Source organism: Dendronephthya gigantea, unplaced genomic scaffold, assembly GCF_004324835.1.
Source record: "Dendronephthya gigantea isolate DGI-Jeju-01 unplaced genomic scaffold, DenGig_1.0 000012F, whole genome shotgun sequence".
NCBI lineage: Eukaryota > Metazoa > Cnidaria > Anthozoa > Malacalcyonacea > Nephtheidae > Dendronephthya > Dendronephthya gigantea.
Genome location: NW_021163022.1, coordinates 2,710,234 through 2,734,562, shown reverse-complemented (window position 1 = coordinate 2,734,562; position 24,329 = coordinate 2,710,234). Strand labels below are relative to the sequence as shown.

Here is a 24,329-nt window from a genome sequence, read left to right as displayed (position 1 = left end):
TCACCATGTATACAATAACACTGATTCGTTTCAAGCAAGGAAGCATCGAAAACTCTACGTTTATGACTTGTCATCTCTTTGCCTCTGGCACTGATTGCACGTCATATTCATAATTATCTTTATTGGAACTCGTATCAACCCCTAAATCAGAAGACAAATTTTAATACATGTATATTTGTAGTGTATAGCTATACGTCATTCATTCATTTCTATATTAATACTTTGTATAGTGTGTACTGAATCTTTATTTGAAATACCGGTATGTGCCGTTTAATAAACGGGCAGCATTGGCAGCAGCTTAATTAAAGCCATGAGTGATTTTACCTTCCCTTTCATCGTTATTTTCTTCACCAGTGAATGCCATAGCGTCAACAGGTCTTGCAGCTTCCATTTTTATTGAATTTTCCAAGTTTTGTTCCTGACTCAATTGATCATTGATTCTTGGGCTGATTGCTAGATGAAAAGATTGTTATAATCATGCCACGCCATATTTAAATATCACCTGAGACATGATCTGCCGCAATACTGCAAGAGTAGGGTATTTGGTGCATGCTTGTATATTGATATACTCATTCTCAAAGAAAGGTAAAAACAATCACTATCAAAAGAAATAAGCCCGGCATAAGACGTATATACGAATACACCCCTCATCAGGTCGATGATCCTGAGTAATACGTACGTTAGCGTTTCAATTTTTTTTTCGATCATGAGCACAAAAGCGTGATCTTATGCATGGAGCTCACGGGGGGCATATATATACATACAATGAAGGGTAACTTTCGAACATACAATTTAGTTTACTTAAAATGTCATCAAATCCTTTAGGTTCATCAAAAAGCTTCTCACTTAATGGAGATGAATAATCTGAAAAAGATTTATTATGTTAATTATGTGGATATTTTCATACCAGGTGAATCTATCGTATCTTTCCACATCTCTGACACAGTCTCGTTGTATATACCAAATGGATTTACTCTTAGCGCTTTTAGGATACAGACTTATGCAAAAATATAATGGAAAGTACGAAAACAACTCTTCTCTGTGGAAAAAGTGAACTGAAATTGAACCCTAGCCCAATGGAGGGCAGTCAAAGTGTTTGAGAACTTATATTTTAAAGAATGCAATTGATGATTAAGAGTATATACAGGATTAGATCTATGTTACATGACGTACCATCATGATCTTCGTCATTGTGGGATACCGTTACTTCTGGTGTGGCAATATTCCCAGTCTCAAATTTGTATTCATTGAAATCTGGCAATGAAATTACATATATGTTTGTGACTGGATCATGCGATGCTAGGGATGAGGGATCATCCATATGTAGAGAGAACTACGCCAATTATTCTGTCAAAATCCTTATGGTCGCGACCATCAACATGATTGACATGCAGTTTTTTTTCACCACTTTTTAATGCGACGTCCAACAAAATTATTTCAAGAATTTTACTTGCAGCACAAACTCTGGGACGAGGTTGAACGTACAATTGCTCTAACTACCTGAATACGATTTTTCGTTTGGTCTTGTATAAATAAGATTACCACCATGATGTTTTCCTTCTGAAAGAGTTATAAACGCCCAAAATTCATTCATCGCAAAAGTTTGGTCATTAGGTTATAAAATAATTATCACTAGTAACTATATAAAAAAGACGTAATAGCTATTAACTTTGGCCAACTTTAGTATTAATGCAAATAACAGCGAAATTTGTACCTGTATACGATGTCTCGTCGTTTTTCCTCATTTCATCTTCTACAGCAAAAAAATTAACCAAAAATTTGCAAGTTCTATGATGTGATTTAAAAAAGATCGCAATATCAAGTTGATGGTACTTTATCACCATATACGTTTCTAAATATTTAGTCCATATACTTTACCAACCTTAAATTTTATTAATTGTAACTTTGAATATTTTACTCTGTAAATCTCTATTGAATTCTTATAAAAGATTAAAAGAACACGCAATTCAGTCTTAAAAGACTGCAAAGTGTTTTATCAAATAAACCTATCTATCTATCTAGATAGATAGATAGATAGGTCTATTTGATATCTATTTATCTATCATGAATCTTTGGTAATCTATCTATCATTATTATCTATCATAAATTTTACACTTTATCTGGTAAATCGCTCTTACCAACTTGAACACATTCCTCCAATAGTTTCATATTATTGTGACCTTTTCGTGCTAAAATGATCTTGTACGGCCTGGAAGTTGAAGATAAAATGCACCCTATAGTATACTGAAAAAATTAGATGAGGCTAAGAAGAAAAAAAGATGGGATGGCTGGTCGCAACTGGATGTTAGGCCAGGAGCAAAGAGAACGTCAACACAGAGAAAAAGCCTCATAAGAGTGATTTTACTCACTCACTCAAAAACAAGCTCGGAAGGGCCTCACAAAACAGCGTACAAAATGAACGCAATCTTGCACGTGAACTTACGATTTGAACGCCTTCACGACAGTTTTCGCCGTATCAACAGGAAGGCCTTCATGATTATATACAATTTCACTTTCTTCGACATTGCTTTTCTTTGATTTATCGACAGAATTATTTCGTAAATGATGAATAGTGAATCGTTTTGTGGGAGAATCTTGAATAACGCTTTTTAATTCTCCGCTCTTCGGTGTACAGCGCAAGTTGGCGACTGAAAGAAGACAATCACAATATATTTGACTACCAAACTAAATTACTGTTCATTGTATCACAGTTAATAGAATATACATGGTTTGGAGACCACATAAAACTACAATTACAACTCATTAACTATGTTGAGGTAGATTTATGCAAAAAATTGTTCCTTTCTCATCACATGTCTATTGTATTTTACACAGATAAACCAATGGCAATCTTATAATTAACATACTTTTCAAGTCAAGGTTGAGGAGCTTAACAAGACGAATGCCATTGGTAAATTTGGCTAAAATACAATAGACACGTGACGATAAAGGAACCATTTTTTGCATAAACCTGGACAATAGCATAGTTAATGAGTTGTTTTGTACTTTTATTTCGTCTCCAAACCAGGTATTATCTATTAACTGTGATTGTACAAACCCAATAAGCATCTTAAGTATATATATGAAAAACACAGATGTAAGAATACAGTGATAGTACCTTTCTTTCCTTTTAATAAAATGGAATGGTGATGAACTTCGCTCGAGTGAGGTCCATCTGGAAATAATTCGGCAAATATTTTTTCACAAATTAAATTAATCAGATTCGGGTTTGGGACCATTTATAGGCAAATCTATAACTCTATTCTTTGTGAGAGGAATCGGAAGGGCGGCGATTGTGTTTCTAATGTAAATTACAAATTCGACGTATCCTTACCAATGTGAAGAGCGGCCTTTTGTTTATGAGAATCTACAATGCGTAGCAACAAAAATAATTTTGTAATTTCTATCATTTAAAAGTAGAGATTTACTTCGAATCACTTCGGTTAAAAAGTATATGTTATGTATATCAGTGAGCATAACAATATTAAAATTTTTACTCACGATGTATTTTCTTTGTCTTTTCTTTATTTCTAGGTTTCTTTCTGTCGCTATCTTTATTAGGACATGGGTGACCATTACAAGGTTTAGATTCAATCGAAGGCCCCAGTCTTCGGCATGATTTACCATTGAACTTAGGTCTAGGATGAGTGCATGTTCGTCTTCGATACTTGACCCCCTCCCCACAGGTAACACTACACTCAGTGTATGGACCATATTCACTGTAGCCTCCATTTACTAAATGTGTAATGACCGAAATTAACTTTTTTGGCTGTAATAATTAATTAAGCTTGATTTCTTCAAATCACTGATTAAAATGTTGATTGCTATATATGCGGAGAGTTATTTCTTTTTTAATCTAATATATATCAGGGTAGCACTAGTTTAACCATCAGGTAATCCATTGTACCTTAGTCGACAAAGCACAAAGTTCCACAGCAAAAAACTGATGACTTACTAGGACAGGGATGTGCATTACAGCGACGAGTTTGCAAATATTCACGACGGTTTATTTTGATCATTCTCATTTGACGTCCTCCACCACAAGTCTTCGTACACGACGTAAATCCAGTGTCTAACAACCGGGCTGAAATACATAGCTGTACAAATTATTAAATGACATAACAGTTGAAACATGGAAATTGTTTAAAGTTTCACTGCATACATCGACCAAAAGAATTGTTTACCATATATTAAAATGAAAGTAAATTCTCCTATCTTTCCACCAGCCTGATATAAATGGGCAAAATCCGTAAACAATTAAACTTACAACAAAGGTTGCATGATTTACGACAAACAGAAGACATGAGTGACTTGAAGGCCAAACAATATCCTTTCTTTGCCATCTCGAGGCACGCTTCTGGAAACTCGTCCAAACACTCTAAACAAGCAAATTTGAAGATGCTGAAATAATTGTGCAGGATCTTCAGTGCATAAAAACAAATGAATACAGTTTATGATCGATACCTTTCTTAGACTTGGGTTGTGCAACTGAATCTTTGAAAGCTGCGTTTTCTTCCATCGTGTCTTCAGCTACTAACAATTTACCTGAACGAAGGAAATATAGACTTTATTTCGGTGTTATGACAGTAAAAATCAATCAGGGAACGATCAAGGGCATGAAGTAGTTACAAAATGTGCCAAATACTTACATCCCTTACTACCATATTGAAGATCCTTTAAATTGTTTTCAACTAAAAAAGTATCACAGTTTTTTATCATTATCATCACAGCTTTTTATATTGAATTGAAAATGAAGAATAACTTGGTACAGGGTGTACATATAGCTACGTAACGAATATTCTATAAAACACAACGCAATTTTTAAAGATTTGATCCTCCACCCAACCTTCATCGCTTCGGTCGGAGTCACAGGCCAAAAGCTTTCCAATAACTACGTAGTGTACCCTCAAGAATAGAGTCCTGGCTTTACCATGAAAAACTACACGAGAATCCTTCAGATGCCTTTGAAGTTTTAGTTTAATATACTCACTGTCATCAATGTCAGGATCACTTATCAAACTAGAAAGTTCACTTATTTTCTGCTTGGTCGTTGGTGAAAGGTTGTTATGCTCTAGAGGAAACGGACAATTAGGAAAAAAATCCTTTTCTTTAATCTCAACAAAATCCAACTGAAGTTACTTTGACCAGTGCCGACTTTAACAAACCTGTAATTGGTTGTTGTGGTGGTGATTTATTTGTTACTATTGAAGCTTGATTCGTTCCAGGCCCCGGGGTTTCTACTCCTAAGAAAAAAGATCTATAGAGATTGGCTTGTTTTTAGATATTCTAAATTACGCATAATATAAGACACTAACCATCGCTAGCAGTTTTGGCGTTTTCAATTAAAGAATTCATAACAAAACTTGGTACTAAAAATCAATATAATTTCATTAATATGTACATGTGAGCTCTTATATTAGGCCTCTTACAAAGCAAAATTAATTTTCTTACCTTCGTAATTATTAAAGGAATATTCATTAGGAATGGTCTTCCATTTCCCTTGATTTGTTATAGCTGTAGGAAAGCGAAAGCAAAAGCAAACTTTGTTAATTATTATAAACTTTTTGTATCAATACCCAACATGCATGACGTATGGTACTGTACCGGTGGGTTTTTCCTTTGCCCGCGAGAGTGCAAAGGAGAAGATGCGATACGCAAGTTTTTCAACGATACGTGTCATATGACTAGTGAGGAAAATAGTCTTAAAACAATACGTTGAAGAAACTCAACGAACTCTTTTCACAGGTTATACACAAGAAGTAAAAGATTACGTATCGTCATGCACGAACTATTTGCGTGGTTCTGATGTGACTTCCACTACAAACTACTCACTACTGCTACCTTTCGTTGACCTATTGTGCTCGTGATTGGTTAATATGATAGAGTTATCGCATTTGATTCGTTCATATTTCCTCAAAGGTAGCGGTAGTACGTGGTAGTGGGAATGAAATCTGAACCCCGCTATTAGATCACAGAATGCGATCCACAATTGCAGCGGTTCAAAGAACACATGCACCAACCTGTCAAATACTTTGTCTTATCGTTTCCATTCAAAACTGCATCAGTTGGAAGTGGAGGCATTTCAGTGACGTGATTACCACCTTGATGAATGTTGCCAATTCTTGGACCTGAATAAGAAATAAATGAGACGATGGAAGAAGTTACCACACCGTTGAAATATAATGAGCACATACTTTTTAATGAGGCAATACTTTCTAATTTAATGAGGCCATATTACCTGATTTAAACGAAGTTGATTTAATCTTTGGTTCGGGTTTGGATGATTTGACAACTACAAATATAGAATTTCATCCAAAAATTTTGTTTCATAAATTTCCTGTTTATAGCAGAAAAGCGAGAGAACCTATGAAAACCCAAAACTTTTTATCCTTTTTGTCTCAGTTAAAAGCGTATCATGATCATGGAACTAGCTGGTTGCGTCGTAAGTTGAAAACTCTTGAATTTTACTAACTGTAGGTCATTTTAAAGGCCCGTTCACACTTGCGATTTTTGCTGCGATTTTCCTCTTTTGATAGATGTGAATGAGTAATACGGTAAGCGGCTCTATTTGAACTTCTTAACTAATTAACTCGTTTACATCAATCAAAAGACGAAAATCGCACATAAAATCGCAGCAAAAATTGCAAGTGTAAACGGGCCTAAAGGTGTTATTCATACCAGGTTGTTTTACATCATCGTTCTCCGGGCATGGCTGAGCGACAACAAGAAGTTCAGATGTTTTCGATGGAGTCGTACTGTCCGTGTGATCACGAAAGAAAAGTGGAGCCTGAGTATTCGGAGGTTCTGACAGTTTCCAAGAGCGATGTGAGAACAGCTTTAGAGTGGTGTAGCTTTCGTTCCTCTCAACATGATCCATTAAAAATGTCGCATCGTTTTCTAGTAATTAAAGATTCGTGAAAACTTTATCACGTGTCTGAAATTTGAATATTGATTTCAAGGTAGTTAATTAAGCCCTGGGTAAACTCAGATGAGATCTGGAAGCTAAAACTCCCCCTAATGTCCGAACAAGGATCATCGCATGAATCTCTTCAACCCCTGTATATACTTTTCATGAGGGTTGACAAAATTTCTGCCTGTTTTCGCGATAAATCATTGAATTCACGTGGAACTCGTGTTTTTCTTTGATCGCAGCTAATGAAAGCTGACAAAATACGCATGCATGCGCTCAGCACTGATTAAAAACCCCCTGCTTGCCAGCTCTCGCTAAACTTAGATCAAACAAGGCTTTAGGAATAACTCTTGTACTCATTTTCAAAGTACTAACTCAGTCAGTGCCCGGAGATTTTATTTAACTTTATTGCCTTTCCTTGTACTCCCTATTATGCCTAGTTCCTATGCCCTCATCGGTTCAACTCACTGAATTCATCATTTGATTGTTCATCCTCCAAGACTATTGTATGATTTGCCCTTCGTAGATATTTTCCTGGATTTTTTTGTGACTCCAAAGCAAACAATCCAGGGGCTTGAATGAAAAGTCCATGTCTCACTTTAAATAGATCTGGTTGTTCAGAGAAATATACGCTAGTGCGGTCAGTGGAAAGGCCCCGAATGTTTTCCACGTAATCTGTGAGATCTGCCGCACTTTTAAATGAGGACTGGTTGACAAATATTACAACAGCACATCTTGATTTCGATGACCCTAAAATATAGACTAGGGTAAATGGGCTATGAATGGTTTAACAGAGGAAATGTTTCAGACAAGAAATCACTGAGAATCTCACATTCAAATGTTAAAGTTTTTTACCAAGTTAATCAGGGTTGGTATTGAAGTCACTATTAGAAAACTGCAAGTATTGCTAAACTGAATCGAAACTCTGAGTCACTAAAGTGAAGCCACGTTTGAAGTATAATCCACTGATCCACGAAAGAACCACGAGAGTTATAATACTTTTAATCCTATTATTTCTCCTCCATACCTTCGGTGAATTGTATAATACTCCCGAGATATAATAACACAGATATCGTAAAAAACATTGCACTTCCCAATGGAAGGAAACAACTTGAAAAATCTTGATCACATATCGCTTAAGCAGACCACTAGGCATCTAAATGTAATAATTTTTGAAATCTATATTATAATACGGTGTTTCTGTTCTGTAAATTATCAATATTTTACGCTCGGTTGAGCTTTAGTCATGTTTAGGAACTGGGCCGTGACGACTATAACTTCATCCACCTGCACAGTTGTCTATAGCACAATAGCAAACTATGCGACTTCAAGGGCCTTTAGTTTATACGTCGCGCCGGGTGCAATTCAAAAAAGTAGATAAAGCGATCCAGCCTTATTATCATCTTATCTTTTGTTTATATGCATTCGACGCGACAGAATTCCGACGCATAAACTAGGCGTATATTGCTGCGATAACGAAATAACCGCATGCCATCACTCAACTTCCACTTACTTAATAGTCCGTATATCAAGATTCAAATGCAATCTAAGAGTATGGTTATGCGTCGCATTTTGGTTGCGTCGAATGCAATTCAAACAATAGATAATGAAATGATAAAACTCATTTGGCCTCATTATCATCTCATTATCTATTGTTTGAATTGCTTTCGACGCCACTAAAATGCGACGTTTTACCTCAGCTTGAAACATTTATATTGATAAACAGTTCTTAAGCACATGTGTTAAAATGTGCTTTTAGAGACAGACTATTACATATACCATGATTACCATCCTCAGAAAGTTATGAATCACTTTGAAGACCAGGATTGTTCCACCGGATTATTTCACCCGTTGTAAGAATGTTCGAAAAGCAATAAAATTACCTTTAGGACAACCTTTAATTTGGCAAAAATGTTTTTACTTCCAAATTCCATACGCTAATATCTATTTTATTCTTTCATATAAAATTAAACTTATTATAACCTTTAAAAGTGACACCATCAACCGAAGTGGAAATTATTGCAACTTAGACAGACAATAGTGATAAATTCAGTTCAATTCCCTGAGAGGTTTCAGACGGGGTGTAAAACGAGACTGAGCATCACTGTGTTTATCAAGTACTGAAAATTCAAATGAGAGCTTTAATACAAGTACTATGAAGCGTATACTGATTTTACAATCATATAGGTGTACGCATGCAGGGCCGCCGAGAAGGGGGATAGGGGGGCATTTTGCCCCGGGCCCCAAACCTGAAGGGGCCCCCAACTTAAGAAAGAATCTAAAATTAAAACACCTTAAAAAGCCATTTTCCGGCGGACTCGACCATGGTCGAATTCGCCATTTTCCGGCGAACTCGACCATGATCGTCATTTGCAATTTTCCGGCGAACTCGACCATGATCGTCATTTGCAAGTTTCCCGCGAACTCGACCATTGTCGTATTTGCCCTTTCTCGGCGAACTCGACCATGGTCGCATTTGCCATTTTCCGGCGAACTCGACCATGGTTGAATACGCCATTTTCCGGCCAATTCGACCATGGTCGTATTCGCCATTTTCCGCCGAACTCGACCATGGTCGAATTCGCCATTTTCCGGCGGACTCGACCATACTCGAATAGGCCATTTTCCGGCGGACTCGACCATGGTCGATTACGCCATTTTCCGGCGGACTCGACCATTGTCAATACGCCGTTTTCGGGTAGACTCGACAATGGTAGAATACGCCAGTTCCTGCGGGGTCGACCATGGTCGAATACGCCGTTTTCGGGTGATCGGGTAGACTCGACCATGGTCGAATACTGCCGTTTTCCGGCGGACTGAAAATGTTGAGCTTGGTGTATTATTCGCACACTAGTCGAAAGTACGAGTGACACTCATTGTTATTTTAATTTCTAAGATATGTTGATATTGTTTTTAAAAAGATTTGTTTGTAAACTTTTGCACAATGCTTTGAAGTATTTTATGCCTCGCAGATATAGAAAACCATGACGTCATAGGGCCCAAGAAAAATATTCTGCCCCAGGCCCCACAATTTCTCTCGGCGGCCCTGGGTGTACGGGCACATGTAGAGGACAATACGGGCCTCAGAATTTAAAAGTGATGAATGAATGTCCCCCCATCCAGTAATGGAAGCTGCGAATCATGTGAGGACCCCCGGTTGAATCAATTTTCAGTGAAATTTAGAGCGTCAGAAGCACAGTTTTGGTGAATTTAAAACTGGATTTATCTTATAGCAGTTTATATAGAAAACTCGGAAAACCTGTGAAGTTTGGCGTGCCATGTTTTAGTTGTTACAATTAAAAATATCTCGTTTTAGCGGCGTAGGATAAGTTAATAAATGAGATGGTTCGGTCCTTCACATGCCACAAAAAGCTAAATAAATCTCCTATTCTGGTGATATATAAAGATATGACGCGATGTAGAATAGGCAGTTAAAATGCACCGTTTCTTCCTCAAGATTCAGTGTACTACTTCTAGCATAGCCAATGCCAGTTCGAAATCAATTTACAACCGGAACTGTTAAACCAAGCGTGAAAACCAACCCGCCATACTATTGAGTAGCCGTCGGATTTACGATGTACGACTTTTAAGTATGGTCTAAAGTAAGATGAGCAAAGATTTCAGGTCGTTCATTAGAATGAATGATTGTTGTGGAATAGCTTTGGCCAGTCTTGTCTTTTTAGCGGGTAGGTAAACGCGATAAAGAAATTCTAGTCTCAATTAATGGATACTTTGATAATTAAACAATGAACCCACCACTTGATCTTAACTGTGATCTTTATGAAGAATCAATTCTCTTCACAACAATATTATATTGTTTTGACTGGAACCTGTAATGCGATAGGAAAACAGAAAACATGTGATGTTTAGTAAACTGGTGTTTGTTTCAAACAAAGGGAGGTGGATGCAGGAATATATCAAACCTAATTAAACCAACGAGATCGGTCTAGCGGAAAATTTTCCCTGTGTACAAATGCTTGAACCAAAAGCTTTATTGCAATAAAGTCACAGTCAAAACTTTCGCTAAAATTTTCCGACGGTTTTGTAAACCTTCTTTTATAATACTTGGTTTGAAAATTATTGAAACAGGCCTCTCGCCTTTTCTACCCAATGGTTTCTTCAGAACTTCCCACTAGCCGCCATTCCCTGCTTAGATTACGAAAGCTACATTAGGACTCAGGGACGCCTGAGAAGGGAGTGCGAGGGGGCATTCGCCCACCCTGCCCTTTGATTCTCACTTGCTCCTATTAGTTTTCACCCTATGTGCCCCTCAAGTCTCTTTTTCGCCCCCCTAACAACGTGATTCTTTATATAGGACTATTTATGATAGATGACAGAAAATTAGGTCTACTTAATAACAATGATATTGCGAAATAATTGTATTTCCAAGGCTTGCATCCATTTACGAAAGCGCAAGATCCTAGAGGAATCACGCAGACCGCACTTCAACAGTTTTACGAAGGCCAAACAAAGACAAGTGATGGGAAAAACAGAAACACTATACCAAACAACAGCCCCCAAGTTAGAACATACCTTGCCATGAGCCCATCTCCCACCGCCGTACCCCTCGCTATTCCACTTCCGTTCAGGGTGGGCGAGAGCGAACGCAAGGACACTTTACATAAATCAAAAACGAAAATTAGAAAATTGACTGAATATGAAAAAGCTCAGTTATGGAGATTTAAGCCTGTTAAAGGCACAGACAAACATTTGAAGGAAATATTTATTGGTAAATGTTGGGTGTATCAGAAAAAGTTTCAGTTTAGTGAAACTATAGACTGCCCTAGGCTATGGGAAGCCTTTCTAACTGGATTTGCATATAAGGAGCCCTGCGATGTGACTCTGGAAGATTATAAAGATTTCTTTGGAATGATCCATGAAGATCCTTTGGTTAACAAGGTGAGAATATTGAAAATTATAATTAATATGCAAACCATATAACCCGCCTTCTAGGTGAAGGTTTAGGAGTGCTCGAAGGAGGTTAGGGAGAATAGGGTGATGAATATAGGGCAAGTTAGGGAAAGGTTTGCAGGAGGTTTGAATTGAGAGAAAGGACTGAAGGGTATACTGATGTACGCGATAGGGTGGCTTAATTTCTACGCATGACAAATCTTCTAATGAAATATCTTTATCGAGCGCTATTATACACTTTGTTTCTTCATCTATACTATAGTCATTGCTTTGGTCAGGAACACGAGAAATCACGCACGAGCTGTCAGAATTTAACACAAGATTTACTGCTTTGGAAGACACGTTTGCAGGGTAGTATAATTTTCATGCACTGACTTGAATTTTCTCAAAACGGGGAGCTAAGATACATATATGTATCCACAACCAATGAGATGACTTTTTTGCGTCAAATTTCTGATCTATAGTCTGCTATAGTTTGGTGAAATACGAAGTCGAGTGAATTTGGGTTCACTGCCATGCACTTAAATGCGAATAATTTTCTAAACATTAGGTATCTTCTGGATGGCATGCAGTGGTGTGGAATGATCGCAGAGCCAGGCATCAATTACAAACAATGTCCGTACGAGTGTGCCAAACAGAAAGCATTCTGGGGAGCTGCAGCAAAGAAGGTACGATACAAGCTTCAGATTATCAAGAATCGCATCATAATCATATATAGCTAGGCTAGAGGCTAGATCATGTCACACTGAAAATTTTCTGAACAGCACATTTTCATCAATTCTAAGTATATACTACTTTAAAATTGCTTTCAGATGGCAGAAAGATCAGAAGGAATTGTCCACATAATCATTAATGGAACAAGACAACATTGGAAAGATAAACAGATATTTTCTGCCTATATGATGGACAGGCAAGTTGCTAAGTTTTTTCCATTTGTAACTGCGACTGAATGGAATAAATACATAAATATAATAATAAATAAGCATAATAGAACTATCATGTACTGACAACTAGACAAATGATATAATCAACTGAGAGCATCAAATGTGGTATAACAGCTGCCTAAAATAGACAAAACACTTCTTGACGTTTCGACCTGAGGGCCTTCGTCAGGAGAGTTACTTGCTAAGTTGTTTGAAGACGCTGCCACGCTGCTCCCTGGTTATATTGGAACGTATCTACAACTGAGAGCAATAGTACAATTCATTTAATTCATTACGTCCAGTTTTTAACTTTACAGGCTGTTTAACCGTAGTGATCGGCGCTATTAGCTAAATTTGGTTTTATTTCAGTTATTTGGCCAGAAATCAGGTACCAAATCTCAACCCTAACAAAGTAACAGAAGTGAGAATAATGGTTGGACATTCCTTACATTGGAAAGTACTGTAAGTGTCATGACCACTGTTAGAATAATTATCTGAAATTTTTATGACGATTCATAAAGTATTGCTTTTGTAAAGTGAACGAATCTTATAGAGAGCGATGTGGAACATATTCGGTAAAAGCCTTACAGAAGCAAATTAAATCTCGTGGTATTAAATCATCCTGTATCGACAATCCACTGTGAGTATTTATATTTTATTCAATCGCATAATCCAAAAGACCTTTGTTTTCTGAATTGTACATGTATAATCTATTTTTGGGTTTCTTGTTGTTTAGATCTATACGTGCGCTGTTGTGTCTTGACTATCCAAAAGATGCTCTCTGTCAGTTTCATCTGACGGCTTTGTTAAAGCGATAAAAATAAATTGGGACCAAAGTGATGATCGAAATATCAATCTATAGATCTTAGATAAATTAAGTTGAGGGATGAACTGAACATTTAGATAATGTAGATTCCAGGTTCTTACCCGGGTACGAGGTTCCTGACGCACAAATGAAATGACGTGTTAATAAACGACCGTGTGTTCTTTGTTTCTCGCTAAGTTTAAAATTAAACGCCGATAGGGACGAAGTTGTTCAGTGTCGTCTCTTTCAAGATGAATAGCTTATTTAAGAACTGGTAAAGCATGCGCCATTGTTTTTTAACCAATCAGCGATCTAGGCAAAGCGTCAGAGCGGCCAAGCGCTTTTGAAAACGATGTTGCGGCTCAATTAAATGCTGATCCAAAAAAATTTCAAGTACAGTATTATTTAAAGGAACTGATTTAACTAAGAGTTGCACAAAAATGATTTCACTACTCAGAATGCATGTGTTCTAGTCAGTGAATTTTCTTTAAATCATTACAAATGCTCTGGAAGCAATCAAAAGACAAAGAAACAAATGAAGCTAGATGTATAATCGCATAAATTTTGTTGCTGAACATATATCATTTATAGATAATATTTCTCAAAGTATTAATGTATTTTACACACACGCCTCACTATATACTATAGATTCGTAGGAAGTACTTTATGTATATATAACAGTATATGTAATAATATATATATATATTATATATATATTTATATAATATATAATATAAATATATATTTAGCGTTTGAACTATTATGAGTCAATGTGACGTCGATAATAGCACAAAATCATGATTAAAGTTTCAAGCGATCAATTATGTTATTTATTTCTTGCAGATCATCTGAATCGGGCTCATACAATGTAGTTCCATTATCCAATTACAACCAGGACTGCAGCATGCCGGGTTTGAGCTGTAGTCAATTGAGCAACCTGCAAAAGAACGAGATTTCCTGATAGACTCATGGCCAAGGCCTCATATAGAGAAACGTATAGGTTTAGAAGAAGGCTTGCAAGCTCAGCAAATCAACAATCAAATGATAATCATAACAGTTTACATCCGCATTTTCGTACTCAACCTCAGCTCTAATTTCTGCCTACAATATAATACAACACTTGCGAATTCTGCAATTGTCAATTTTCAAACCTCTTTTTTCTTCTTCACCCAACTCATCCAATTGAACAAAGTCGTTGTCAGGTTCCCGCTTACAGTTAATATTTGATTTAGCGAGGTCAACACCGGCAGCTGCAAGCCCGTCTAACTCTTCCTGAGAACATCCCCCACTTGCTGCAAGAAAGTTATGATAACGATGAAGACGTTAATTCTAAATTAACCCACAAACTAGCATCGCTCTATGATAACTACGTAATACATTATAGCGTCTTATTATCGCTCGAAATTTTACCAAGTCTAGTGAGTGCCTCGATATCCAGGACAACAAGCAATCTTTCGTGGGTTATTTTTTCTGAATCAAACGTTTCCTATTTAGCTTATGCCGTGAAATAGCTTCTTACCTCTCCTGAACAGATAATCAGCGAAAAAGTTCCGTGATTTTGGTGCAGCAACTGAAAAACAAATAAAAATATAAGAATTGAATATATCAGCATGGCGATCTGATTGATGTGATTGATATGACCCGATTTGTTTTTAGGTCATTTTGCAGGCAAACCATCAACTGTATGCCATGAACTGAAATTAGTTGCACCGCAAGATGTACCGTGACGCTGGACTATTGTAATAAATTTGATTAAATGGTTTAGTTTCATCCACTTTTGGACGCTCTGTTTATTTGATTTCGCACACAGCAACAGGAAAACATTTTTCCAAATATTGTAAATTGGCTGCTACTGCATGTAACTTGGGAAAAACCTCCCGTGTTCAAATAATCAGTTAGGATTTTATTATAAGTAAAACGTTATGGATATGCGCCGAAGGAATCGAGAGACTGGGGATAGGTTTGTGATTAGCAATCATGCAGTCTTTACTCTAACAAGTATAGTTTTGTATATAATACATCTATCTTTAATCTGTGATGATTTTACAAAAATACTCTATATCTTTGCATACAAGATGTTAATGTTACAATACATATTTTATGTTTTACTAGATCTTTTTTCCTTCAACATAGTTTCATATTATTACGCTATAACACTTAAATTTTCCAAAATATAGTGGGATTAAGCTGCTAATGAATGCATCCGCATCATAAACCTTATTAATAAAAGACAAGGCACAAGTTTTAGTGGGGAGATAGCTAATTTTGCTTGTTTAAACAATTAACAAATCCAATTCCAATTCCCATTGTGATGCTCCACGCCCTATGCTGTGAATTGCCTTACTTCCCACGAAAAAGGTCCTGATCGTTAGTGATATAATTAATTATCAAAATTAATTACTGTTAATCGACGTAGTTGGCTAATGTATGCTCAGACAAAGAGCTTCGATTGAAACGCAGGTGGGAGGTTATTGTCACATATCAGCTTGCATCGGCTTTTACATTTAAGCGATGTTTACGAGATTGAGATTTATGCTGAGGATGAAGCTTATTAAAGATTGCTTTCTGTGTTCATAGATATCAGTGCGCACAAACATGGTAATTATGAATAATAAAAATATCTTAGAGCTATAATCATTTTAACACTGCGATAGAAATTTTCTCAAGACGAAGCTTGCTGTATTCTATTTCTATTGAAAAAGGACGCTACCACTTCGTCTGGTTTCCCCTTCATGAAACTGAACCAAAAAAATGAAACAGGGTAAAAAAAATATTTAGAATCAAAACAACAAATTGATCAAATTGGGATAATGGTAGCGTATCTGTCTAAACCAAACACGTTATATTTGTCATTAGCGCCGGACTTGCGTATTCAAATTAGGTCCATCTAGTATGATTAGGAAATGTTTCAGGAAATGTGTATAGGGCATGAATTAAACGTAATTCGACATTTTTTTCCAGATTTCATCACATATGCAGTTTTGAATGCACCACGCAATGCTTTGCGGTACCGCTAAGCACAAAATTGATTTTTTCGGAAAACTTCAACACTTCTCCCTGTAGGCTGCCTGGGTCGCATCACGCATCGCCATAAACCTCAATTAAGTATTCCTAACAAGACAAGCCGCTTCTTATTTTATTTATTCAACACATGTAAACGAAATTCCACATGTCAATATTGCGAAGTAAACTCAGTTTGGCCTTGCATTGGCGAAAATTGAGAATAAGAACTTACTAATTTAATCATATTTCCTACCTTTCGTTCTAATTGTTACATATCACTATAAATTTTGTGGGAAGGAATTAGTCTAAAAGAACTGGTTAATCATCTTGTATTGTTTCAATCAATAATGTAGACATCTCTTGTTATCGTGCAATGAAAAAAAAGCTTACATTTAAATAGATTGTCTTATGGTCTGAAAAAAAATGTGTGATATCTATATATGCCTAATTGAGATAAACGAAAGTTAAGAAGCAAATGCTTGAAATTGGAATTACATAAAAAATGGTAATCTTTGTGCATGCATGCATGAGAATCAACTCTTACTGATTGCTATGTTACTTTTGTTAGTATAGAAAGCACTTCAAGTTTTGATATCTGCAACATGTTATCATCCTGAGGCATTCAATGTTGCTCAGTACGAGCAATCTCGAGTATACATTCCTGACTTAGTTTTCAGGTTAATTTAACTGAAATGGATCACATAAAACATTGAGCATTGCTATGCCAATGGGCCTTGCTAACAACGTGCAAAGTTTGAAGGAAGATGGCGTTAAAGCAAAATTATATCTAGTCATTCAATCTGCTCTCAAGAAAAATTATTAGGCCTCTCCCGCACTCACAAACAAAACAGCACGCTGCAAACAGGTTACAACAACTCGGTAGAAACAGTAAATAACACACTGCATGTCATCTTCATAGCAAATTTGCAGCGTCAACAATATGAATACAGCCGCACAAGTGGATTATACGCATCAAATGCATTCACTACATCTGAAACTTCGCGTTGTCTATATATGGATAAATTTTGTCGGATGCCTTACATTCTACGCTAACTAACTACTGTAAGTTTGACAAAACCACAGACCCATCTCTCCCGTAGCTTAAGTCCATCAGTTAAATGTATAACCGTCAGAAACAGCAAGCTTGGAAAATACAGCTTTAAGAATACCTGTGTCCTGTGAAGATCCAGTTGTCACAGAATTGTTCCTAATTTACTAGTGAATGAACCAATTTTCACAGAAAGTCGCTAAGAGCGTACATTATCCTTTATATCGAATGCCAGGTTTATACAAAAAATTAAGGATAAATCAGCAAGCAATAAAATGACATGGCTGATATATCTAAATTACTTTCATTGCCATTGATATTCATCTTTCAGTGCAAATGTTCTGTCAAATATTAAGTGAAAATTTCTAAATAATCACAAGCCGAGAGAGCTTTAAGTTTGTTTGATATTTTGACTCAGAAGTTAGAACGCACAGTTCGCTTGATACAATGCCTTATCATTATCATAATCAGATGTCATGCATCCTTATATACGATATTGCTTCAATAGTTAGGTCTTTGATGTTCGGTTTTTTGCTCACAATATCCTTCAATATTCTTGCTAATATTCTTCAATATTCTTGCTAAATATTCTTGCTAAAAGCCTAAATTATGTTAATTCTTGCACTGCAATGAAGCATTACATGGGGAACAGGTGTAAAATATTTCTCGCTACGATGATTCGATTGGAAATATAGGCTGTCATGAAAACATCTTAGTTTCTGTCTTTAATCGCTTCGTTTTAAAAGGGAGACGCGCTATCTTTAAAAAGAAGAGATTTTCTACAGGCTTCCCTTTAAGGGAGAGGTTTTAGTGCCACCTTTTAGAGAGGGGATGTGCTACGCTTTAAAAAGGAAAGTTGCCGCTACTTAGTAGAAAGACATAGATATATAAGCCTGCACGAACAGTACCGCAAACGTTTGTGCCAGAAACATGAGAGAGATTACGCGGTCTTTTTCATTTCAGGCAAAGAATATACGAATTCATAAATTGATTTAAATAACTACTTTAATTGTGAAAGTAATGAAAAATGCTACTGAAGACGTTTTCATTTGAAAAGGTGTATATTGAATACAGCAGAAGAAGATTAAATGGATTTTTCATTCGCACACTATAACAAGCGAATACCAACCATATAGTTCACTTGTTTTTTACTGTATGACATATTTTTTATTCTTTTTAAGTTAAAACATGATTTCCATATAGATTTGAGATACAATTCTTAGCCTATAAAGAAGCTTGAATGGTGGTCTTTTTCATTTGGTAAATTACAGCACCTCCCAAATATATTTCCTTGACTGTGCCTTGAACTGCTTTCCATTTATAGCAAATCTTATGTCAACACGATTCAAGAGACTGTCACAACTACCTTCTTCACTGTAGTTAGACTACATTTTAAATTTCGTTGGCAAAACGTAATGCTTTTCTGATTCAAACTCATGTAAATCGCACAATATTACAAGTGAACAATTAAGTGTATCTCAAGCAATTCTTAACTGACTTACCTGCGATGGAAACAAGAGCAAGGAGTATCATGAACTTGATAGCCATATCGGTTTTGGGATCAAACTTTGAAATTCACTGTTCCTCTTTTTAGCTATGTTGCCTTCTCAACCTCAAACCAAAAGTGACTGCCCAGCAAAACCTTGGTTGTATTTAAACCATTCGGCAACAATTAATAACATTCGCCTTCAACGTGCGGCAGAAGCAGGTGGAATGTTATAAATTAAATAGCTTTAATTTTGCAGCAGCTTAATGGCCCGGAATTATTTTCCCCTATATGCTAAACCTTTCAACATCGTTTTCAAACTCGACTGGGGGTTGAAAAAACAAAATATTCGCTTGTAGAGTTATGCTTTGAGAGGTTAAACATCTTGGAAGAGATAAAATCTCTCTTGGTCGTTTATAAAGGTGCTATCAATGATTTGTTAGCAGCGAGCCTGCGAAAAAGTGATCCATAAACAATGAGATTTTATCGCGCCAAAAAAAGCTTGCCATAGAAATTAGTATGCATATTAAATGGATAAACAAAGTCGGATTAGTATAAATTATGCATAAGGATCCGTGCGGGCGAATTTAATATCTAGAGCGGCTCAAAATCGCAAGGCTTTGGAAAACCCAAGCTGGGCAAGTGGCGTCAATTTTATTGAAACGTAGGGTATAATAAACATTTCTCATTAAGAACTCACGGCCAGACACTATTAAAAAACGCCTCTGAAAAATTTCCTCTCAGCACACGGAAAAAAGTTGAAGAGCATAGTGCATGGCATCTTATATTTTACATCATTGAAACTGAGACAAATCATGAAAATAATCGGACAGATTGAATATGTTAAAATCACGCTTGAAAGCAAGTAAAAATGCTTAAGGAAATTGGGTTTCTGTGTATTTATAGCCCTAAAGAGCTTTGCCATAACGAAAATTAAATGAAGAGAAATAGAATAGGATTTTCATTAAAAAAATTTTGAATTTTAAGTAGAGAAAGCTTCCTCTTAAAAATACTTGGAAATATTACTTTAGACAGCGAAATATGTATATAAACTGTCTCGCTAATTTGTTTAATATAAATCTCCCCAAAAATGAGATTGTATATACAGCAGAAAATGAGGGCTTAACGTTAAGACTTATTTAACTTTATAACCGACTTTTCTAGAAAGAGTATGTTTTATTGCATTTTAATTTAAAGAGTATAAAGGCGCTGAACTGAATTCGTCACGACACAGTTTCGTGTTTAAAACACAGTGCGATTTGTACATTTGTAACGGAAATTCAACAGCGAGGAAGATTATTGAACTGAGGTCCACCTGCCGAGGCAATGTCGCAAGCAATAATGTCCAATTAACACAGCCTAAAGTCAAAACCTATATTGCCTTACGCCTACTGGTCATTTATTCCGCAGTAATTAACCCTGAACAAGAGTTTTTTCCGCGGAATTTAAGTGTTTTCGGTCAAGCGGGCACGCTTGAAAAGGACTTTCAAGTCTTCTCTGGTATAAATCAAAATTTACATTACGGTTAAAACGTATAGAGTTCTTTACCTTACGAATTTAACGAAGTCGTACATTTTTATTGATGGATTAGAATGACATGTTTTTCAGAAGTAAAATTTGACATGTATTTGTCAAAATTTATTACAGTATTTCCCAAGAGAGCTATTATTTTTTAATAGTAGTCCAATACGCAGAGGAAATATTAGGCTGGATAAAGACGTATATTAACGACGACCTATCAGACTCACTTTCAACATATTAATTTTACTTAAAATGTTACAACATATTAAATTTAAGATTCCGATATCGTGCCAAGTAATTTAGATATAGAATTTCAGAAAGAGCATGCAATTTCCTATGTTTATAAGTTCGTACAAGAAGGCTTAGCATTAAGCACAAAATAATTGTTGAAATGATGTATATATATAGACTGTAGGTTTTCAGGTCGTCTTTAGACAACTAATTAATGAGAAGTGCGACTGTTTTGAAGTTTGCAGATATGTTTTCATGAAAAATGACGGGGTTTAATAAAAAATGTGCTTTGTCATTCTAAAAGGACACGATTGTTTATTTTGTGATGGGAACATCTATTATAATGACAGCAAATGAAAAGGGAAAGAGCAGATGAAATGAAGTAGGATGAATAGTAGAAATATATTTCATCACTATAATATGATCCTATAATATAAATAAATTGATATGAAGCGAGCTTTTTTGGCCATATTTAGAGCCTCAATTCTAAATCGAAATGATCGTTTCTGTCATTGTTTATAAGTGTAGTTTAATTTGTATTTATATAAACAACAATCCAATGACTCGAATCGTAACTGTTGCTGAAGTTTTTTGCAAACTGTTCTTCTCACAGACACCTAAAATACGCAATTCCCAAAGAATTAATCTAATTATATTGTTACTTGGCGGAAGCACACTGTATGAATATATTACAAGTGTAAACTTACAAAATATATATGAAAACACTCCAGTCATAACTGAAGGTTGAAGGAAATTGCTCTGGAAAGAGAAGCGACATATAGCAGTTATAACTGCAAAACACGCGTCTAGTCTTGCCTCCATTAAGGCAATGTCTGTCTCATTGTTATCACACCAAATTTTGGTGCATGTTATGTGGGTATATATATCGTATGGTAGATCTCGCCCCTTTTGAAAACAGCTAATGGTAACTACCGTATATTTGCCAGTGGGTGACGAGGTCATGAAATCTCCGCTACAAGATGCATGCATGCATGGGAATCATTTTATGGTTTTGGTTCATTTTATGCATGGTTATTGTATGAACCGTGTGTTAGATATATTCTTCCCTCCCTAATTCCGCAAATGGTTTGTTTATTTAACATTTATCAAAATATAACATATATTTGCGCGCGTAAGATTTTATCTGCGGACAACTGGAATAGACTGTTTCGCGGGAAGACATTTGCAATCATCTTCACGCACAAAATGTTATTATTCTCACTATTAAGTCAACGTTTTTGTGTTTACATTAATCGGCATTTTTTTGTCAGTGAAATTTCGAAAATTGCTGCTGTAGCTATTTCACGAGTTAATAATCTGGTAGTAGTTGAAAAAGTTATGATTAACGCATGTTTTTGACCAAACAAATCACCAAAACAATTCAGTAGCTATAATTTATATGGTTTGAGTTAAGACACATCAAGTATATTTTTACTGTGTAGGTGCATGTACCTTTAAACTTAAATTTTATCTTGTTGCTCGCCTTGCAAAATTTCAAGACTATTAATTCAGTACCTCCCCGTATAATTATGACAGATCACCTAAATCCCTTTTTTTGGAGACGTCTATGAGCTTCCGTGCTGAAAAATATTTCCTAGAGCGGAATTTTTCTATTATCCTTTTTTTCCACAAGGTGTTAATACAACGTTCAAAAGTTAACAACACGAAATATTGTAAATTGTATTTTATATATCAGATATAATATAGATACGCCAAAAAGGTGGTTTCAAGGCTTGGTCACCAAGCGTGGGATAATTTGGGTTGTTCGATTTACTGCGCGTCTTAAACTCGCGAAGTCAATATATGTTAGTCTGCAATCTTCCGCGCTGAGAGACTAAGGCAATGGCCTATTACATACACGTTAATACACGAATTATTAAATAAGGATTTAAGAGGAGTCCTCTATTGGAGAAGCTTTAAATAAGCGTTTTCGAGCACGTAAAGTGAGGACTCAACAATAGACATAGCATTGATTTAGGTTCAGCAGTTATTGGCTGTGCATGAATATAGTCATAGTCTCATAGATGACCAGTTATTAACTCAAGGAGCAGTATATGTGAGGATGATAAAACTAGGACACTTTTCAGTTACAGATTCTGACAGATGAAATCAATCAATTTCAGAAGCCTGCAGTTTTGATATATATCCGCGGTATAAGTAGACTGAATTAAGCCCTTCTAGAAAAGATTTACATATACAAAACACGCAAAGACAAGAGACAACTAGACTAGTCATGCAGTTACACGAAGTGCTTGGGCTAACAATTATAGCATATAGCCATATAGGTGCATGTGACCGTAAATAGGAAATTCTCTCTAGTTCTTGCATTTATTAAATGAAAGGCGCTCTTAATGTATGTAGAATGTCGGATTAGGAATGAATGCACATTCATATTGTTATTAATATATTGACAGTTCCACAAAACAGAGATATTTGTTGAAATATACCTATGCATGCAATATATTGATTTAAAAACATACATTAGAGGAGAAGTACTTTAATTGCAGAAGGATTCATGAGTATTATAAATTTCATTTCGAATCAATTTCAAACTATTTAATCAAATTTCAGCAAATAGACGTTTTGCAATTTTTCATTAGATAGAAAAGCAGTTAAATATCGTACACAGGATCTTACTGTCTCGTAATCAAAATAATAGTTTGTTTTAATTGCATCGAAATCAGGAAGGGATTTTTACCTTTTACGAATGATTTAGAATTAATCAAATCCCTTGTCGAAAAGACTTAAAAAAAATGGTCAAACAGGATAACTCTGTGACTCGGTGAGATGTCGCTCTACGAGGATCGTTCAAATTTTGATAAGAATTGATGGGAGGCTTAGCTCTTGTGACTGTTTTCGTGCTGTGATATCAAACCAACTTTTATTAACACTTATGCCATCCGTCTGAATTTTTACTGCACAATATTGGAAACGCCGTTTAGCCGTTGAACGTGGGCACGGTAATTTCAAAACACCAAAGCCTATTTGACAATTTTTAATCAAAGCAGCATAAAATTTGGTCCTTAAACAGACGGCTGCATGCCGTTGTTGTTATTACGACAGCCACAGACACAAATTCAGTTATTAAATTTCTTCGCGGTTTATTTTTTAATAATATCTTCGCCTTAATACCTCTGCAATAATCTTTGACTCCAAATTAAACGTCGTCTGTCAGTAGCGAGGTTCAAATTTGACTCCCACTACCGCTACCTTTGAGGAAACATGTGAACCAATCATATGCGAGAACTCTATCAGATTAACCAATCATGAGCGGCGCTATAGGCCAACGAAAGGTAGAGATAATTGTAGTGCAAATTAAAGCTGTACCTTGCTTTCATTTCAACGTTGTAATGTTTCGAGTTTTTTTTACACTTGTCTTATACTTCCTAAAGCCCCCTTAGGTGTTTAGAAACATGAACTTACACGGAGTTTCGAAAAAAGACGAAATGAGTTAAATTGCTAAAAATCCTCAAGTCGTTCCTGGACAATTC

General features: G+C 35.9%; 3 protein-coding genes across 4 annotated transcripts; 1 reads left to right on the top strand and 2 right to left on the bottom strand.

Annotated features, from left to right (window-relative positions):
• Nucleotides 1–26: 26 nt before the first annotated feature.
• On the bottom strand, nucleotides 27–10,713 carry LOC114519183. 2 transcript variants are annotated; one of them, XM_028539269.1, is made up of 25 exons: nucleotides 10,667–10,713; nucleotides 7,938–8,066; nucleotides 7,379–7,660; nucleotides 6,679–6,897; nucleotides 6,239–6,292; nucleotides 6,021–6,128; nucleotides 5,452–5,514; nucleotides 5,316–5,369; nucleotides 5,166–5,243; nucleotides 4,991–5,071; nucleotides 4,650–4,691; nucleotides 4,465–4,545; nucleotides 4,268–4,378; nucleotides 3,956–4,084; nucleotides 3,502–3,735; nucleotides 3,335–3,367; nucleotides 3,119–3,175; nucleotides 2,444–2,648; nucleotides 2,139–2,209; nucleotides 1,715–1,753; nucleotides 1,501–1,560; nucleotides 1,174–1,254; nucleotides 790–864; nucleotides 325–453; nucleotides 27–141 (listed from the first exon to the last, which is right to left on the bottom strand). In XM_028539269.1, the coding sequence occupies exons 2-25, from the start codon at nucleotides 7,993–7,995 to the stop codon at nucleotides 71–73; spliced, it is 2,415 nt and encodes an 804-aa protein (XP_028395070.1). In that variant the 5' UTR covers nucleotides 7,996–8,066; nucleotides 10,667–10,713; the 3' UTR covers nucleotides 27–70. The 2 variants fall into 2 exon arrangements, with proteins under 2 accessions (XP_028395070.1, XP_028395069.1); XM_028539268.1 differs by lacking the exon at nucleotides 10,667–10,713 and having other exon boundaries at nucleotides 7,938–8,111.
• Nucleotides 10,380–14,210, top strand: LOC114519185 (ADP-ribosyl cyclase/cyclic ADP-ribose hydrolase-like). Its single transcript, XM_028539270.1, has 8 exons — nucleotides 10,380–10,596; nucleotides 11,301–11,809; nucleotides 12,084–12,172; nucleotides 12,372–12,489; nucleotides 12,634–12,731; nucleotides 13,114–13,206; nucleotides 13,298–13,384; nucleotides 13,481–14,210. Exons 1-8 carry the CDS (start codon nucleotides 10,518–10,520, stop codon nucleotides 13,560–13,562), a joined length of 1,155 nt encoding a protein of 384 aa, XP_028395071.1. The 5' UTR covers nucleotides 10,380–10,517; the 3' UTR covers nucleotides 13,563–14,210.
• Nucleotides 14,203–19,266, bottom strand: LOC114519186. The gene is made up of 4 exons (XM_028539271.1): nucleotides 19,103–19,266; nucleotides 15,069–15,119; nucleotides 14,701–14,841; nucleotides 14,203–14,486 (listed from the first exon to the last, which is right to left on the bottom strand). The coding sequence occupies exons 1-4, from the start codon at nucleotides 19,146–19,148 to the stop codon at nucleotides 14,380–14,382; spliced, it is 345 nt and encodes a 114-aa protein (XP_028395072.1). The 5' UTR covers nucleotides 19,149–19,266; the 3' UTR covers nucleotides 14,203–14,379.
• Nucleotides 19,267–24,329: the final 5,063 nt, after the last annotated feature.

Bases quoted from the DNA above. Each gene is read 5' to 3' on its own strand.
- LOC114519185 (XM_028539270.1), top strand. From the start codon at position 10,518: ATGAGCAAAGATTTCAGGTCGTTCATTAGAATGAATGATTGTTGTGGA. The intron at 11,810-12,083 runs GTGAGAATATTG...TCTATACTATAG, and splicing joins AAGATCCTTTGGTTAACAAG to TCATTGCTTTGGTCAGGAAC. The intron at 12,732-13,113 runs GCAAGTTGCTAA...GTTTTATTTCAG, and splicing joins TCTGCCTATATGATGGACAG to TTATTTGGCCAGAAATCAGG.
- LOC114519186 (XM_028539271.1), bottom strand. From the start codon at position 19,148: ATGGCTATCAAGTTCATGATACTCCTTGCTCTTGTTTCCATCGCAG. The intron at 15,120-19,102 runs GTAAGTCAGTTA...TTTGTTTTTCAG, and splicing joins TGCTCTTGTTTCCATCGCAG to TTGCTGCACCAAAATCACGG. The intron at 14,487-14,700 runs GTTTGAAAATTG...GTTCTTTTGCAG, and splicing joins GGGTGAAGAAGAAAAAAGAG to GTTGCTCAATTGACTACAGC.
- LOC114519183 (XM_028539269.1), bottom strand. From the start codon at position 7,995: ATGTTTTTTACGATATCTGTGTTATTATATCTCGGGAGTATTATACAA. The intron at 7,661-7,937 runs GTATGGAGGAGA...TCTATATTTTAG, and splicing joins TATTATACAATTCACCGAAG to GGTCATCGAAATCAAGATGT. The intron at 4,546-4,649 runs GTAAGTATTTGG...TCCTTCGTTCAG, and splicing joins TCAATATGGTAGTAAGGGAT to GTAAATTGTTAGTAGCTGAA.